The following is a 19,814-nucleotide window of genomic DNA, read 5'->3' on the forward strand; positions in this document are numbered from 1 at the left end:
AGACTCCTGTGATCTTTTGCTGTGAGGTTTCCTTCCTTTATCTTCTTTCATATTGGTTACCGTGTTTCTGTGTTTCTGTATATAAGACATCTTTAAGCATCTTTTGCAGGGCTGGACGAGTGGCGACAAATTCTTTCAATTTCTGTTTGCTGTGAAAGGTCTTTATTTCACCTTCATTCACAAATGAGAGCTTTGCAGGATATAATATTCTGGGCTGGCAGTTTTTCTCTCTTAGTACCTGGGCTATATCTCACCATTCTCTCCTAGCTTGTAGGGTTTCTGATGAGAAGTCAGCTGTGAGTCTAATTGGAGATCTTCTGAGAGTAATCTGGAGTTTCTCTCTTGCACATTTTAGGATCTTTTTTTTTTTTTTTTTTTTTTTTTTTTTTTTTTTTTTTTTTTTTGACAGGCAGAGTGGACAGTGAGAGAGAGAGAGAGAGACAGAGAGAAAGGTCTTCCTTTGCCGTTGGTTCACCCTCTAATGGCCGCCGCGGTAGCGCGCTGCGGCCAGCGCACCGCGCTGTTCCGATGGCAGGAGCCAGGTGCTTCTCCTGGTCTCCCATGGGGTGCAGAGCCCAAACACTTGGGCCATCCTCCACTGCACTCCCTGGCCACAGCAGAGAGCTGGCCTGGAAGAGGGGCAACCGGGACAGGATCGGTGCCCCGACCGGGACTAGAACCCGGTGTGCCGGCGCCGCAAGGCGGAGGATTAGCCTGTTGAGCCACGGCGCCGGCTAGGATCTTTTCTTTGTGTTTCACTGTGGTGAGTTTGATTACGATGTGTCGTGGTGAGGATCTCTTTTGATCGTGTTTATTAGGGGTTCTATGAGCTTCCTGTACTAGGATGTCTCTGTCCTTCTCCAAACCCGGGAAGTTCTCTGCAAGTATCTCACTAAAAAGGCCTTCTAATCCTTTCTCTCTCTCCATGCCTTCAGGAACTCCTAGAACCCGAATGTTGGGTTTTTTAATAGTATCCTGTAGATTCCTGACAGTATTTTTTAGATTTCTGATTTCTTCTTCTTTTCTTTGATTTGACTGTTTCCTTTCCTATTCTCTGTCTTCTAATTCCGATATTCTCTTTTCTGCTTCACTGATTCTATTTTTAAGGCTTTCTAATGCGTTTGTCATTTGATCTATTGAGTTCTTCATTTCATTTTGGTTTTTTGTCACTATCACAGTTTCATGTTCTACTAGTTGTTTCATTTCATTTTGATTCCTCCTTAATATTTCATTTTCATGAGAGAGATTTTCTGTCTTGTCCATTAAGGATTTCTGTAGTTCAAGAATTTGTTTTTGAGAACTTCTTAATGTTCTTATCAATTTTTTGAGATCTGCTTCTTGCATTTCCTCTCTCTTCATCTTCATAATCTTGCATTGGTGTGTCTTGTTCATTTGGAGGCATCATAGTGTCTTCCTTGCTCTTGTTACCTCGGCTTCTACGTTTGTTGTTTGGCATGTTGGAGATAATTTATGGTTTTGTTTGTTTTTTTTTTTTTTTTGCTGTGGTGTTTTTTTCTCGTTATACTATGCCTCTAAGTGGGCTGTCTGCTTTGATGGATCCTTAGGGGCTGTGATGGGTGTGGCCAGAGAGCTCTGCTTGATTCTTCAGGTTTAAGGCTGTGCAAAAATTGACTCACCCAGATTGTTCACTCCCTTGCTCCTTACTGGATTGCTCTTTCTCTCTCTCTCTCTCTCTCTTTTTTTTTTTTTTTTGACTCAGTTGGGAAGTAATCCCGAATGGCTGAGTGAAATTGAGGGTAGTTGAAATCTGGTCTCTGTGAGTATTCGTTTGATCTACCCCTGGGACCACACAAAGAGTTTATGCAGCCCTCAATGTGTTCTCAAGATTCACCAAATTCCGAATTAACTGAGTTTGTGGCTGCGCTTTAGATATGTAAAATGGCTTCTGCTCTTTGTTTTGCTCGTTGAGTGATAAGAGAGGCCTCTGCTTTCCCCCCCAATGTCTCGGGTTTCTGCTGTCTTTGTCTTACCTCCATCCCGTTCCCGCGCTGGCAAGATTCTGCGGCTCCTCTCCCGCGGTTGAGTTTCCACGCGGTGGGCTCCCTGTAGGTCCTCTGTGTCACATCCACTAGATCCGGAAGCGTTTCCTCTGCAGTTTTTTTTCTTGAGTCTTTTCCTGAGGCTACAGTAATTCCACTTTTATGAAACTTTATTTTCCCAAACTACGGCGCACGTCCTCACTATCCGCCATCTTAATTTAGTATATATTAAGTAAAGATTTCAACAGTTTGTACCCACATAGAAACACAAAGTGAAACATACTGTTTGAGTACTAGTTATAGCATTAAATCAAAATGGACAGCACTTTGACAGAGATCCCACATGAGGAGCAAGTGCACAGTGACTCCTGTTGTTGACCCAACAAATTGACACTCTAGTTTATGTCACCAGTAACCACCCTAGGCTGTCGTCATGAGTTGCCAAGGCTATGGAAGCCTTCCAAGTTCTCAGACTCTGATCATATTTAGACAAGGTCATAAAAGACAGAGTGAGGATAGTAACTGGTGATCCTAAGAGTAGCATTAACCAGGTCTGAACAATTATATAGCATTAAGTGGGGAAGAGGACCATCAGTACACACAGGTTGGGAGTAGAGCCATTGGTGGTAGAGTAGAGGTTATGATTACAAAGAAATGAGGCCCAAGTGCACTAGACAGGGTCTAGAACAAAGGACAGAGTCATTATTAGAGGAGCTAAGAAAGGTGCTGTCTAAGCTACAATTAAGTTTTCTGCTTGAGAGGCAAATAGAACCTGATAGAAGGGGCTTGATAATAATCTGTTGGGCTTTAGGCCTTGTAAGTTAAGAGGCCCAGACCTATCTATCTCTTCACATGGGGTAAACCTAAGGGAGGTGTGATCCTCCTGGGGAAAGGCACCCTGTTGACTTTCATTACTTAGCTGGCCTGGGAGGAGAGCTGGCCAGGTAAAGGCAGGGGGCATCTCTAACAAGAAATTTACAGTTCTGCCTTCAATGTTGCTGACCCTACTTGGCCGTCTCCTCAGCTGCATTGGTCCCTTTGAAGCTGGGCTGAGTGAAGGGCTTTTCAGCTTAGAGCCAGTAAGATCTGTGGGTCTGATCTGGGCATCCTTCGACTTCAGGGCAGGTCCGTTTCCAGTGATCCAACTCTTGGCAGAGCTGCCAGGGCTCTTCACAAGTTGTCTTCTGCTGAAGCCCAGGCTTACCACATTGAAAGCCACTGCAGTGGACTGGCCTGTTGGGTCTCCTTGAGGGCAGATCACTGTACAGATCAGCCATTAATAGGCCTGCCACCCATTGCTTCTGATGCCTAGCTTTCTTTTCCTCCTGGTTTGTGTTAAAGCAGGCCAGAGGATGCAAGTCAAGGGAGTGCCCAAGTCCCATCTCTAATCTTCGGTGGCCTGAACTACAAGTCTATAGTCACAGGCATGTTCTGTAGTAGTTTTTCTTTCTTTTCTTTTCTTTCTTTCTTTTTTTTTTTTGACAGGCAGAGTGGATAGTGAGAGAGAGACAGAGAGAAAGGTCTTCCTTTTTGCTGTTGGTTCACTCTCCAATGGCCGCTGCGGCCGGTGCATTGCACCGATCCGAAGCCAGGAGCCAGGCGCTTTTCCCGGTCTCCCATGCGGGTGCAGGGCCCAAGGACTTGGGCCATCCTCCACTGCACTCCCGACCAACAGCAGAGAGCTGGCCTGGAAGAGGGGCAACCGGGATAGAATCCGGCGCCCCAACTGGGACTAGAACCCGGTGTGCTGGCACAGCAAGGCGGAGGATTAGCCTGTTAAGCCACAGCGCCTGCCTGTAGTAGTTTTTCTAAGGTAGACAATGACCATGAGGAAAATTATATTCTCACTTTAAAACTTTCTTTCCCTTTGGTCTGAAAGGGAGGTTTTTTCTACTTAGTGTTTCCTTCGCTGATGGCGAAGTAAATCTAGCTGTGAGATTATAATTTTGGCTATGCTATTACAGAAAAATGTTAGCCATCTCTTTTGTAAGGTCTGAAGATTAAATTGTGCATCCTACAGATTCCTTCATAATAGAATTAGTTTCCTACCTTGAAGAGAATAGAGAAATGAAAGAACAAGTTGGGCTTAGGATAGAGAAATGAGGGAGCAAGTCCTAGATCGCTTGCTGACAATAGCAATATCACATGAATACTTAGCAAACAGTTTCAACCATTAGATAACAACTTAAGAAAACATTTACCAGAAGGTCCAATGCCTTCTATAAATTTTAAGAATCATGTATTTGGAAACACCTCTTAAATATCTAACATGGTGTAGTTTAACCAGTAAACTTAAGCACAACCATATAAAATGTTTTTAGTTTTTCTACCAACAAGTATAAAACATATGATACAGAGATTCATGTCACATGAATTAAAATGTATCTTTGATTGATCTTAGCAGCTTAAATTTATGGACAATCTTATCTATAAGCCAATTAAAATAAAATTCTTAATAAAATTTTCCCATGTGGACATACAATATGTACACACATACAATATAATATAATATACCAATATAGCAATTTTAATAATAGCTTTTAAAATCTTTAACTCTTTTTGTAAATTACCAATTGATTTGAATTGCTTTTTGTTTTTAGTAACCTCAGTTTACCATACATCCTCAGTTGGTACTGTTAATACATTATTGGCTTCATCTGTTTAGAGAGCCATCCCAAAGTACTGAATACAATAGAAGTGGCTGGAAAAAGTCCATAGGAACCTATAGGAGGACAGCTAAACACAGAACCAACAATGCTTTATTTTTATGAGCAGCAAATCATATATAACTGTGGAGGACAAAAGACTTTAAGTTGCCATGTTTAAAATTATAAACTCATCAACCAACAAGAGGCACTTGCTTACTTCACAGTATTTTTGAAAGCACCTGTAGGATTTTACAAGTATTTAACCCTTTAGTCCTCTGGGGCTTTCTCATTAAGATAACTATCATGTCTAGTAACACAAGATCATTAGACTTTTTAATTCTCAAATGTCTGTATTAATAGCATTTTCCATTATAGAAACTTAAAGTTTAGTACCACGTCACATCTTGACAGTACTTCTAATATAATCCAAATAGTCCGATTAGCTGGTGTCTCTATATGATGAGAGACATAGGTCCTTCGATTTTTTCAGTTGGGCCCAAACTGGAAAAACCAAAGTCCAAGATTTACTGGAAATTTTAGAGTCCAGATTGTTTGAAACTTTGATTTTTTGAATGCCTGTCAAGAATGCCAAGAAGGCTCAAAATCCAAAATATCTGCTTGAAATAAGATTCCTTAAAATCATGACATAACATAGACCGAATTTGATCATTGTTACAAGGTGATTATTCAAATCTTTGAAAATAAGTACATATTTAAATAACCCATAGCTCTTAATGAAAATTCAGCTGTTTTTGAACAATTAGAATTTAACAGACATCAAGAGAACATAATAGATTACTTTAACACATTGCTTTAACAGAGAATCAGAGTTTAATTCTATGTCAAAGAGAAATTGAGCTTCCTGTGATCTTTTGCTGTGAGGTTTCCTTCCTTTACCTTCTTTCATATTGGTGACCATGTTTCTATGTTTCTGTGTGTAACACATCTTTAAGCATCTTTTGCAGGGCAGGACGAGTGGCAACAGATTCTTTCAATTTCTGTTTGCCATGAAAAGTCTTTATTTCACCTTCATTCACAAATGAGAGCTTTGCAGGATATAATATTCTGGGCTGGCAGTTTTTCTCTCTTAGTACCTGAGCTATGTCTTGCCATTCCCTTCTAGGTTGTAGGGTTTCTGATGAGAAGTCAGCTGTGAGTCTAATTGGAGATCCTCTGAGAGTAATCTGGCGTTTCTCTCTTGCACATTTTAGAATCTTTTCTTTATGTTTCACTGTGGTGAGTTTGATTACAACATGTTGTGGTGAGGATCTCTTTTGGTCATGTTTACTAGGGGTTCTATGAGCTTCCTGTACTAGGATGTCTCTGTCCTTCTCCAAACCCGGGAAGTTCTCTGCAAGTATCTCACTAAAAAGGCCTTCTAATCCTTTCTCTCTCTCCATGCCTTCAGGAACTCCTAGAACCCGAATGTTGGGTTTTTTAATAGTATCCTGTAGATTCCCAACCATATTTTTTAGATTTCTAATTTCCTCTTCTTTTCTTTGGTTTGACTCTATACTTTCCTGTGCTTTGTCTTCTAAGTCCGATATTCTCTCTTCTGCTTCACTGATTCTATTTTTAAGGCTCTCTAATGTGTTTTTCATTTGATCTATTGAATTCTTCATTTCATTATGATTTCTCATCACTATCACAGTTTCTTGTTCTACTAGTTGTTTTGTTTCATTTTGATTCCTCCTTAATATTTCATTTTCATGAGAGAGATTTTCTATCTTGTCCATTAAGGATTTTTGTAGTTCAAGAATTTGTTTTTGAGAACTTCTTAATGTTCTTATCAATTTTTTGAGATCTGCTTCTTGCATTTCTTCTATCTCATCATCTTCATTATCTTGAATTGAGGTGTCTATTTCATTTGGGGGTGTCATAGTGTCTTCCTTGTTCTTGTTACCTCGGTTTTTGTGTTTGTTGTTTGGCATGTTGGAGATACTCTTTTGTTTCTTCACTGTGGTGTTTTTTCTTTTTATACTATGAGTCTAGATTAAGTGACTGTCTTCTTTTGATGGAGCCTTAGAGGCTTGAGATGGGTGTGGCCTGAGAGCTCTGGTTCCTCTGGGTTGAGAGTGTGCCAAAGGTGACATTCCCAGGTTAGGCGTGGTAAATCTCTCTCTTTCTTTCTTTCTTTCTTTCTTTATGATTCAAAAGGGAAGTAATTCCACACAGCTGAATGGAATTGGAGGTAGTTAGCAGGCGAATGATATACCCACAAGAGCCAGAGATCGGAAGCTCTTTCCCAAGGACTACACAGGGAATCTGTGCTGCCCTCAGTGTGGGCTCCAATTCACTTGCAGTCTCCCACTGGGTTGCCAAGGTTACTAAATTGTAGCGTCTCCGGAGAGTACTCACGTGAATTCGATGAGTTCTCTCCCCCACTGTCTCTTTTTTCTCAGTCTCAGTTCATTAGCACCACACATTCATTAGATCCTAATCTCCTGTTATTTCACACACACACACACACCCAGTGCCAGGTTTTTCTGCTAGGCTCAGGGCCAGTGCAGACCTGAGGTCGCCCTGCTTATGACATATGTCCAAAATGGCTGCTACCCTTTGTCTTGCTCGCCTTTGAGAGAAACTCGTGTCCGAATTGGTCACTTTTTTTTTTCTCTCTCTCTAGTTAGCCTGATGAACTTTTCCCCATGGGGTTTCAATCCTCGTTCCCTCTAGTCTCCTCTTTCCGCTTGCCCGCTGGTATCTCGGGCTATTGATGTTCGGCTCACCTTGCATTCCAGCACTGGTGTGTTGAGTCTGCCACTGATGTCCCAAACTTGGGCTCCCACGCTCTCCACGCAGGTCCACTATGAATCACTAGTTCCAGAAGAGTTTCCTCTGCTATTTCTTCCCCTACTCTTCCTTGAACCTGCAGTAACTCCACTTTTATTAAACTGTCTCTCCCCGGACTATCAGTGTGCTCCCTTCCTATTCCGCCATCTTGGTCCTCTCCCCTCAAAAGGCTTTCATAGCCTTGGAAGCTCATGTCAAGCTCAAGCCTCAGATGGTCACTGATTTAAAAAATAAGAGTGTTAATTTTTAAATCAACACCAGGAGTCATTGTGCACTTACTCCCCATGTTGGATCTCTGTCCTTAATGAGGTGTACCATGAGAATTAATGGTAAAACTTGGCTTCAAAATGTACTTTATGCTTTGTGTGTCTGTGTGGGTGCAAACTGTTGAAATCTCTACTTAGTATAGATAGTTGGTCTTCTGTATATAAAGTCAATGAAAATGAATCTTAATAAACAATGGAATGAGTGAGGGAGTAGGAGGTGGAAAGGAGTGGGGGTGGGAGGGTGGGAATAAGTGGAAGAACCACTATATTCCTAAAAGTTGTACATAAGAAATTTGTATTCATTGAATAAAAACCTTCTAAAAAAAGAAGGTGGGTTGTTGAAGACTCCCATTACTATTGTATTAGAGTCTTTGTCTCACTTTAGATCCCTTAACATTTCTTTTAAATAGCTAGGTGCCCTGTAATTTGGTACATATACATTTATTATAGTCACAGCTTCCTGTTGAATTCATCCCTTCATCATTATATAGTGCCCTTCTTCATCTCTTTTAGCAGTTTTTATGTAAAGTCTATTTTGTCTGATATTAGAATGGCAACAGCTGCCCTTTTTTGGTTTCTGTTACCCTGTAATATCTTTTTCCATCCTTTCACTTTCAGTCTACATATATCTTTGCTGGAGAGAAATGTTTATTTTAGGCAGTAAATAGATGGGTATTTTTTGAAGATTTATTTATTTATTTGAAAGTTGAAGTTACACAGAGAGAAGAGAGGCAGAGAGAGAGAGAGAGATAAGTCTTCCATCCCCAATTGGCCGCAACAGCCAGAGCTGTGTCGATCTGAAGCCAGGAGCCAGGAGCTTCTTCCAGGTCTCCCACATGGGTGCAGTGGCCCAAGGACTTGAGCCATCTTCTGCTGCTTTCCCAGGCCATAGCAGAGAGCTGGATCAGAAGTGGAACAGCCAGGACACGAACCAACGCCCACATGGGATGCCGGTGCTTCAGGCCAGGGCGTTAACCCACTGCACCATAGCACCAGTCCAGATGGGTCTTTTTTAATCCATTCAGCCACTGTGTGTTTTAACTGGAGAATTGAGAAGCCATTTATATTCCAGGTGTCTATTAATAAGAAATTATTTGGCTGACAGAAGCATTTCTAAGGAGTCTGTATTGTCTTTATATATTAACAGATACCTAATTGCATCAGAATAAATTGGATCATGACTCATGTGCTGTGACTTCTATCTGTTTCTTCAGGAAAATTTAGTTAAATTTAGGCTAAGTGTGTCATTAGGATAATACAGCAGTTCAGGTTGTAATTGTGTCTTTGGGAACAAAAAGATAGAACATATAACTTCCACTGACTCAGAAACTGTCATATCTGCATACCCTGTTGCCATAATGTTCCTTTCAGATTTGTTACAGATGGTTGACCTATGACATCCTACTCTCCCTTGGAAATTTCCTTCTGTCTTCACATTGAATACAACAGAGTAAAAGAATTTTTTTTTGTTTCTTTTAAGTTTATCTAAAAAAATTAAGTGTCATAATTTAGTTTAATATAGTGAAGAATACAGAATGAAAGAAAAATGATCTATATCACTACTCTGAAACCCCTATTAATATTAAAATGAAACTTAACTATTTAAATAAATACAAAGTTCAAAAAGTACCAAGAGGTAGAAAATGAAAGTCTAATTTTTCATAATTCCCTGTTCTCTGTCCTTGATGGCCACTCCTAAAGGTAACTACTATTAGTAGTTTCATACTTTTCTTTTAGAAACATGCATACCAGCATTTTTGTGTATTCATTCTTTCAATTTATCAGCACTTTCACTCATTTATTGATTCAAAAAATATTTGTTGAGGGCCTATTATGTGTCAGTTATAATTTTGTCCCGTGGGAATATAACAGTGAGCAGATTACAGAAGGTCTCTTATGGAACTTAGAGTCTAGGAAAGAGAAAAAAAAAGGAAATAAATAAGAAAACAAGATAACTTTGGTTTGTTCAAAAACTGTAAGTGATTTGATATGATGGTGCTATTAGTTAAGGTGGCTAATGATGACCTCTGCTTGTGTAAGTTATTAAATTTTACTGAACAAAGAAAAATATGGAATGACTCAAACAATGTTTAACCTATGTTCTTTCTTTTTCTAAAGGTGAAGCTCCACCTGCCATCCAGTTGCCCACACCTCCTGTCCAGCGCCCAAGCCCCATCACACTTTTCCAGCCTAGCGTCTCCAGTGCTGCCCAGGTGGCTGTCCAGGCTCCAAGTCTGCCCCTCCGCCCAGCACTCCCACCTCAGCATTTTGCTGGGCCTTCTCAAACGGACACTCATCGGCTGCATTCTGGAGCCAGTCGCTCTGTGAAGAGACCCACTCCTGTCTCTCTGGAGAATACCAGTAGGATTCCAACTACACCAAGTACTGCCCATGCCAGATTTGCACCCTCGACCATCCAACCTCCAAAGGAGTATTCCAGCATTTCCAGTTGTCCCAGAAGTGCTCCCATACCCCAGGCTCCTCCCATTCCACACCCACATGTCTACCAACCCCCACCCCTCGGCCATCCAGCCACACTGTTTGGGACACCACCAAGATTCTCTTTTCATCACCCTTACTTCCTACCTGGACCTCACTACTTCCCATCAAGGTAAATGAAATTTTTTTTCTTTCACCAAAAAATACAGCTAATGAAGTTTTCAACTCTGAAGGTATCTCCTTTTTAGTGAGAAGGGGGCTTCTTTAATTCTGCTTGGAATCTAATTTAGAGGTTGAATAGGAGCCAAACAGTTGATTTAAACAAATTGAGTCAAATGAGTAGGCGAGGTAGAGAGTGCTGTCAGATGTGAATTTTCATGGGAAACAGCCATGAAGGACCTTAGCATCATTTAGTCAAATCCAGTTGTTGCATAGAGCTGAATTTCTGAAAGTTTAACTGGATATAATTCCTATGATATCTTGATAAAATGCAGCTTCTGATTCCTTTTTTTAGGGTATTCTGTACTATCAGTCTGCATTTCTAACAAGCTCCCTAGTGATGCCAACTTTTTTTGTGGAGAACACTTTAACACAGGTATAGAAGAGGGCACTTGGTTGAAGAGAGGTTAAGTAACTAGTTCAAAGTTACGCTTCCTCTTAGTGCTCTTTTTAACAAACCAGAATATTTCCCATGTGAATTACCAATACAGGAATTTATTTTTATAGGGAAGTACCTAGGTAAAACAAATCTGTAACTTTTAATTTCGGGATGATGCAATTCAACTCCATTGCAAGTATAACAAAGTAGTATGCAAGTAGGATAAATTATGATAAAGTAGTACTAACCTGTATTTTATTTTTAAAATTGATTTATTGATTGATTGATTGGCAAGGCAGAGACAGAGAGCTCTTGTTCACCAGTTGACTCCTCAATGCCTGCAACAGCCCTGGCTGGATCAGGTCAAAGCCAAGATGGGGTAACTCAATTCAGCTGTTAATTTCTAACAGAAAGTCATATGGAAATATATAATTTTTAATGGAAAAGCCGTATAGTTAAATGGACTTTTGGGCAAGTAGTTCTTCCTATTTATTAAGTAGATTAAATCATAGCAAATCTATCTTCTGTACTCATGTCAAGGCTTATAGGATTTGTCTTTTAATATACAAATCATCTGATATTTTAAAGAATATTTTCAAAGGAAGCTTCTGAAAAGAAGTCTATAGAAGATAGAAATTACAGCATGTTCTTTAATACTGATATTTCTGTATAATAGTTTTTTTGAAAGAACCAAATGAAGTGAATAAGTAGTATTATACTGAATTTTATTTAATTTAAAGTATCAACACTCTACATCAACTATAAACATTAAGCTACATGTACTTAGCCAAAACCGAAAACCAGCCTTTTTTTAAAAAAAAATAACTTATTTATTTGTCTATTTAAAAATCAGAATTGGAGAGAGGGAGAGACAGGGATCTTCCATTTGTTGGTTCACTTCCCAGGTGGCCACAACATGTGAGGTTGTGCCAGGCCAAATCCAGGAGCCAGGAACTTCTTCCAGATCTCCCATGTGGGTGGCAGAGAGCCAAGCACATGGGCCGTGTGCTGCTGCTCCTCCCAGGCCACTAGCAGGGAGCTGAGAGGGAAGTGGAGCCGTTAGGACTCAAACCAGCGTGTCCATATGGGATGGCGGTATCATAGGAGGTGGCCTTACTAGCTATGGCATGGTGCTAGCCCCTGGCCTTTTAAATTGTAACATTTTCTTGTTTTCTGACTTCTATCTTCTCTTTTCTATCTTCTATCTTCTATTTTCCGAAGGAATTGGATAATCTCACTAATTTGCTTGACTAGATGGCTTTCAGTAAAATATATCCTGGTTAAATGACAGAATTAATTGATTCTCTCTCAATTCTTCTCTTAATTGTAAATGACATTATATATATGTATATATATATATATATAAGTATAAAGCATGAGTGTATCTAATGTGTGTATTTATAAATATTGTGTGTATATATGTATTTAATTTATTGAATAGTACAGTTCGCCCTGTGTATTTAGAATAAAAATCAAGTAGCTTAGGTTGTTTCATCAAGGAGTCATTTGATAAAACAGATGGACATTCACAAGTGCTGAGTCTTCTGAGGGCGAATGTCTTCTGCTTTAAAGTCTTAACCATCTTCATACCATGCTTATTGAAATATTTTCTGTGTACTACATTAATTCCTTAGACTAATTATTTTATTCTCACTACCCCTTTCTCTTCCTTCTTCTTGCAGTATATTTTACTTTGACATTCAAGGGAGCAAAATAGGATCTTATTTTGTTGATCATTGAGTAAAAAAAAAAGTCTATTGCAGTTAGTGAGATGGAAAGTATATAAAAGAAAAATGGAGATTTTTGGCTTGAAATAAATAGAAAATATGCCCAGATATAGATGATAGCGAAGGTAAATATAAATCATTCCTATGTTTGTAGGAATAAATGCAATCATAATTTTTACTTCTTAAAATTTTAAGCAAAGAGATCCCAGATTAAGACAATTCCCCTTAACCTTTGTTTGGAACACAGAGCTATTTGAAGTCATGGACTCTCCCCATAACAGCATATATATATATATATATATATATATATATATATATTTCCTTAGATATATGAATACTCACACACACACACACTCAAACACATTTAAATACACACGAACTTTTGCCTAAACTAAAAATTAAGAAGGAAACTTGGAATCCCAAAATATGACAGATACAGTTACATAGAATGTCTTCTGTGGTAACTACTTAGAAGTATTGGATTCTGGGGCCAGCATTGTGGTGTAGCAGGTTAAGCCTTCACCTGCAATGCTGCTGGCATCCCATGTGGGTGCCAGTTCGAGACCTGGCTGCTCCACTTCTGATCCAGCTCCCAGCTAATTCGCCTGGGAAAACATCAGAAGATGGCCCAAGTGTGTGGGCCCCTATACCCACATGGGAGACACAGATGAAGCTCCTGGCTTCTGGCTTTGTATTGGCCCAGCTTCAGCCATTGTGGCCATTTGGGGGAGTGAACCGAAGAATAGAAAATTCTCTCTTTTTCCTCTCTCTCTCTCTCTCTCTTTGTGTGTGTGTATGTGTGTGTGTGTCCTCCTCTCTCTGTAACTCTGCCTTTCAAATAAATAAAAAATAAATCTTAAAAAAGTTGGATTCCTCCTAGAATGATGAAATGAACATTAAAATATCTGGCTTAATTCATCAGAAAGAAGATGATTATGCGCCATAATGACCAAGAAGCTGAAAAGTAGTTCAGGTAGTTCTGGCAATGGTTTTCAGATTCAGAAATAGTCTCGAGCTGGCGCTGCAGCTCACTTGGCTAATCCTCCGCCTGCAGCACTGACACCGCGTATTCTAGTCCTGGTCAGGGTGCCAGATTCTGTCCCGGTTGCTCCTCTTCCAGTCCAGCTCTCTACTGTGGTTTAGGAAGGCAGTGGAGGAGGGCCCAAGTGTTTGGGCCCTGCACCAGCATGGGAAACCAGGAGGAAGTACCTGGCTCCTGGCTTAGGATAAGCGCAGCGTGCCAGCCACAGCGTGCTGGCTGTAGTGGCCACTTGGGGGGTGAACCAATGGAAATGGAAGACCTTTCTCTCTGGCTCTCTCTCTCTCACTGTCTAACTCTGCCTGTCCAAAAAAAAAAAAAAAAAAAAAAAAAAAAAAAGAAAGAAAGAAAGAAACAGTCTCAGTGGTTATAAACTTTGGTTTTAATGATTGCATAAGGAGAAGAGATGACACTTTGACCTTCTCAAGGTGTGGACTGAAACTAAAATCTCTCCATGATGCTAGGACACAGGAAGGACTTTTCAACCTTGATATACAAAGGCTGTTGATTTCTGTGTATTGACTTTGTATCCTGCTACTTTACCAAACTCTTCTATGAGTTCCAGTAGTCTCTTAGTGGAGTCTTTTGGATCCCGTAAAAATAGGACCATGCCATCTGCAAATAGGGATAGTCTGACTTCCTCTTCCCAATTTGCTTCCCTTTGATTTCTTTTCCTTGCCTAATGGCTCTGGCTGAAACTTCTAGGACTATACTGAATAGCAGTGGTGAGAGTGGGCATCCCTGTCTGATAGTGGATTTCAGTGGAAATGCCTCCAGCTTTTCCCTGTTCACTATGATGCTGGCCATGGGTTTGTCATAAATTGCCTTGATTGTGTTGAGGAATGTTCCTTCTAAACCTAATTTGCTTAAAGTTTTCATCATGAAAGGGTGTTGTATTTTGTCAAATGCTTTCTTTGCATCTATTGAGATAATCATATGGTTTTTGTTCCTCAATTTGTTAATATGATGAATCCCATTGATTGATTTGTGAATGTTGAACCATGCTTACATACCAGGGATAAATCCCACTTGGTCCGGGTGAATGATCTTTCTGATGTGTAGTTGGATTCGAGTGGCCAGGATTATGTTGAGGATTTTTGCATCTATGTTCATCAGGGAGATTGGTCTATAGTTTTCTTTCTCTGTTGTGTATTTTCCAGGTTTAGGAATTAAAGTGATATAAGCTTCATAGAAGGAATTTGGGAGGATTTCCTCCCTTTCAATTGCTTTGAATAATTTGAGAAGAACTGGGGTTAGTTCTTTAAATGTCTGGTAGAATGCAGCAGTGAAGCCTGGGCTTTTTTTTTTGTTGGGAGGGCGTTTATTATTGATTCAATTTCTGTCTTGGTTATGGTCTGTTTAGGTTTTCTTTGTCTTCATGGCTCAATTTAGGTTAGTTGTATGTGTCCAGGAATCTATCCATTTCTTCTAGGTTTCCCAGTTTACTGAAATACAGCTCTTTGTAGTAGTTTCTGATGACTCTTTATTTCTGTGGTGTCTGTTACATTTCCTTGACCATCTCTAATTTTATTGATTTGAGTCTTCTCTCTCCTTCTTTTTTTTTCTTTTTTTTTGGTTAGTTTGGCCAGTAGTGTGTCAATTTTGTTCAAAACACCAGCTTTTCATTTTGCTGATCTTTTGTATTTTTTTTTATTTCAATTTTGTTGATTTCTTCTCTAATTTTAATTATATCTTTTTTTCTACTGGTTTTGGGTTTGATTTGCTCTTTTTTTCTAGATCTTTGAGGTGCATAGAGAGTTTATTTATTTGGTGCCCTTCTAGTTTTTTGATGTAGGCACCAATTACTGTACAGTTTCCTTTTTGCTGTGTCCCACAAATTTTGATAAGTTGTATTGTCATTTTCATTTGTTTCCAGAAATTTTTTGATTTCTCTTTTGATTTCTTCTATGACCACTGCTCATTCAGAAACATGTTCATTCTCCATCTGTTTGCATATGATGTAGAGATTCTTGAGTTGTTGATTTCCAGCTTCATTGCATTGTGGTCTGAGAAGATGTACGTATGATTTCGATTTTTTTTTAATTTGCTGTGATTCCCTTTATGGCCTAGCATATGATCAGCCCTAGAGGAAGTTCTATGCACTAGGGAGAAATATGTATACTATGTGGCTGTGGTGTGAAAGGCTCTGTGGATACCTGCTAAGACTATTTGGGCTATAGTGTCAATTAGCTCTGTTGTTTCCTTGTTGATTTTCTATCTGGTTGATCTGTCCATTGCTGAAAGTAGAGTATTGAAGTCCCCTGTTACTACTGTATTTGAGTCTATATCTCTCATTAAACCCCTTAATAATTCTTTCAAATAGCCAGACACCCTGTAATTAGGTGTATATACATTTATAATTGTCACATTTTCCTGTTGAATTGATCCTTTAATCATTATATAGTGTCCTTATTTGTCTCTTTCAATAGTTTTTGTATTAAAGTCTATTTTGTCTGATGTTAGGATGGCCACACTGGCTCTTTTTTAGTTTCTGTTAGCATGGAATATCTTTTTCCATCCTTTCACTTTCAGTCTGTGTGCATCTTTGTTGGTAAAGTATGTTTCATGTAGGCAGCAGATAGATAGGTTTTCTTTTTTAATACATTCACCTAGCCTGTGTCTTTTAAATGGAGTTGAGACCATTTATATTCAGTGTGACTATTATTAAATACTGTCTTTTCCCTGTCATGTTTCCTTAAGTAGACTTGTTTATGTATTTTGGATTTTGTTTATACTTTTGCTGGATCATTTTCTACGTTCATCTTTTGTAGTGAAGTTCCTGTTTCTGTGTGTAGCACATCCTTGAGCCCGTGTTATAGGGCTGAGTGAGAAGATACAAATTCTTTCAATATCTGTTTGTTGTGGAAAATCCTTATTTTGCCTTCATTCATAAATGAGAGTTTTGCAGGGTACAGTATTCTGGGTCTACAGTCTTTTTTTCTTAGGACTTGGAATTGCAATGAAAAGTCCGGGGTGATTCTAATTGGATTACCTCTGAATGTGATTTATCATTTCTCTTGGGCTCATTTTAAGATCTGTTCTTTGTGTTTTACTAGCTGAGTGTTGCCACAATGTGTCATGGTGAATTCCTTTTTCTGGTCCTGTCTGTTGGGAGTTCTGTGTATTTCTTATACTTAGATGTCTCTTTCAATCTGCCTATTGTGGAAATTTTCTGATATAATTTCATTAAGAAGGCCTTCTAATCTGTTCTTTCTTTCTACACCTTCTGGAACTCCTACGTTGGATTGCTTGATAGAATCTTGTAAATCTCCAACTGTGATTTTTAATTTTAAATTTAAGAAATTTTTAATTTCTAATTTCTTTTTCTTGTGTTTTGTCTGACTGTATTATTTCCAGAAATTTGCCTTCTAGATCTAATACTTGCTCTTCTATTTCTTTCTTTCTTTTTTTTTTTTGACAGGCAGAGTTATATAGTGAGAGAGAGAGAGAGAGTTATATAGACAGTGAGAGAGAGAGAGAGAGAAAGGTTTTCTTTACGTTGGTTCACCCCCCAAATGGCCACTACGGTCAGCGCGCTGTGACGATCTGAAGCCAGGAGCCAGGTGCTTCCTCCTGGTCTCTCAGGCAGGTGCAGGGACACAAGCACTTGGGCCATCCTCCACTGCCCTCCCAGGACACGGCAGAGAGCTGGACTGGAAGAGGAGCAACCAGGATTAGTACCCGGCACCCCAACCGGGACTAGAACCCAGGGTGCCAGCGCTGCAGGCGGAGGATTAGCCTAGTGAGCCACGGCGCCGGCCTCACTCTTCTATTTCATCTGTTCTATTTCTGAGAGATTTCACGGCATTTTTTTCTGGTCAATTGAATTTTTCATTTCTAGTATTTCATTTTTCTTCTCTTTAGAATCTGTTTCTTGGTAGTGCTTTTCATTCAGATCTTGAATCTGTTTCTGATTGCTTCTAAGTAATCTGATTATTAATTTTCTGAATTCCTTTTCTGGCATGGTTTCAATTTCTTCTTTAGCCTTCATTATTGAAGGTTTAGATTGCTCCACTGGCAAGTTCATAGATTCTTCCTTATTCTTATTCAGGATTTTTTCCTTTGTTCTTCAGCATTTTTGTTTGATTTCTGATTGGTTTTATTTTTAAATTGATTTCCCTCTGCTATAAGCTGCTATGTGTCTGTGCCAGTTGCCATTAGAAGCAAGGCTCACCTCCTCCTGGAGTTTTGTTTATTTCTGGGTCCTTATGGAAGTAGGTACCAAGGCTTTGGTGTACTAAGCCCTGCCTACTACGGCTGAGCTCCCTGCTGCCTTATTTGTAGAACAAGCTTGGGTTTTAGTTGTTTAGAATTATTCATTATGGTACAACTTGGCTGATGGGGGCAGGGGGAGTCACTCTGAATTGTGATCCTTGTTCATGGGTGGAGTGTGTTATGAGATGGCCCCCACAATTGATGGGTTTGTGTGCAGAAGGAGAAAGTGGCAGCCCGCTTCTTCTGAGTCTCCTTTGTGGATGCAGGAGCCGAAGGACTTGGGCCATCCTCCACTACTTTCCCAGGCACATTAGCAGGGAGTTCAGTTGGAACTGAAGCAGCTGGGATGTGAGCTGGTGCCCATATGGGATGCCAGTGCTACAGATGGCAGCTTTACCAGTACACCATAGCAAGGTTCCACCTTATACTGTCACGTTGGTAATACCTGAATTTTGAAGAAGACATATTCAAGCCATAGCAACCAAAAATTCTATAACTGACAAAATTGTCTTTCAAAATGAAGAAATTAAGATATTCCCAGATAAACAAAAGTTGAGAAGTTTTGTCACTGTTAGGCCTAACCTACAATATATTTTTTAAAGATTTATTTATTTTACTTGAAAGAGTTACAGAGAGGCAGAGGCAGAGAGAGAGAGAGAGAGAGAGAGAGAGAGAGATAGATAGAGAGATGTCTTCCACTCACTGGTTCAATCCCCAAATGACCGCAACAGCTAGAGTTGGGTTGATCCGATGCCAGGAGCCAAGAGCTTCTTCTGGTCTCCCATGAGGGTGTAGAGGCCCAAGGGCTTGGGATATCTCCTACTTCTTTTCTAGGCCATAGCAGAGAGCTGAATCATAAGTGGAGCAGCCAGAACTCGAACTGGCACCCATATGGTATTAGCTGCTATACCACAGAGCCGGATCCTATGTAAATCTTAAAGGAGTACTTTTGAATAAAGGAGAGGATATAGAACAGTAAATCAAAGCTATAATAGAAAATAAAGAACACTGATGAAAGTTACTATATAGATATATTGAAAAGCCTGCTTTATGATATTTTGGATTAATAATTCCTTTTTTAAATATGATTTTAAAATGCCAGTGCAAAAATAATTACACATCTATGTTACTGGATTCAAGATGTACAAAGGTGTAACTTGTAGCATTCACATTGCCAGCATCCCATATGGGCATCAGCTCAAGTCCCAGCTGTTCCACTTCTGATCCACCTCTGTTATGGCCTGGTAAAGCACTGGAAGATGGCCCAAGTGCTTGGGCCCCTGCACACAGTGGTTAAGTAGTCATGTGGGATTCTTGCATCCCATATCCAAGTGTCTGGTTCAAGTCCCAGTTACTCCATGTCCAATCTGTCTTCCTGCTGAGGTGTACCCTGGAAGGCAGCAGATGATGACTCAAGTACTTTGGTTTCTGCTACCAATGTGGGAAAGACCGAGATTGAGTACTGGGGGTTGAGGACATTTAGAGAATGAGCCAGCAAATGAAAGGTCTCTCTCCATTTATTTCTGGCTCTCTCCATTGTAAGGAGTGGTAGAGCTCATAGAGCAGGCATTTTGTATGCTACTAAAGGGAAGTTAGCCTCATTTCAATCTAGAGTGTTATAGATTTAGCATGTTAAATATAATCCATATGGTAACTGTTAAGAAAATACATTAAAAGGAAATGAGGACATAACAATGGTACATTAGAAAAATGTATTAAACAGAAAAGAAAGGATAAGATATAAGACGTAGATCATATGTATATAAAGTCAATTGTGGATGGATCTTAGTGAAAATAAGAGTGGAATATGAGAGGGAGGAGGAAGTTTGCAACTATAAAGCCGTATAGTTCTGTACACATTCCCATGGACTTATTTCTAAGGGTACAGTTTAAAAACTTGTCATAGGACCCCAAATCCCATTAAGCTGTAAAAGACATATTTGAGAGGCAGATACTTCCTATCCAGCTCCCTGCTTATGGCCTGGGAAAAAAAGCAGAAGGTGGCGCAAGTGCTTGGGACTCTGCACCCATGTAGGACACCAGGATGAAGCTCCCAGATCCTGGCTTTAGCTGGGCCCAGCACTGGCTG

The 19,814-nt window shown here is 39.7% G+C and overlaps 1 protein-coding gene across 2 annotated transcripts in view; it reads left to right on the forward strand.

The window, feature by feature from the left end:
* SOX30 (SRY-box transcription factor 30) overlaps positions 1-19,814 on the forward strand; it is a 59,739-nt gene that overhangs the window by 23,582 nt on the left and 16,343 nt on the right. The window contains exon 4 of one of the 2 annotated variants that reach the window (XM_062188766.1): positions 9,826-10,318. The exons of the other annotated variant lie outside the window; for it this stretch is intronic. Coding sequence (XP_062044750.1) covers positions 9,826-10,318 — 493 coding nt within the window. The remainder of the gene's footprint in view (positions 1-9,825; positions 10,319-19,814) is intronic. 2 annotated transcript variants of the gene reach the window in all.

Source organism: Lepus europaeus, chromosome 4 (genome assembly GCF_033115175.1).
Source record: "Lepus europaeus isolate LE1 chromosome 4, mLepTim1.pri, whole genome shotgun sequence".
NCBI classification, from domain to species: domain Eukaryota; kingdom Metazoa; phylum Chordata; class Mammalia; order Lagomorpha; family Leporidae; genus Lepus; species Lepus europaeus.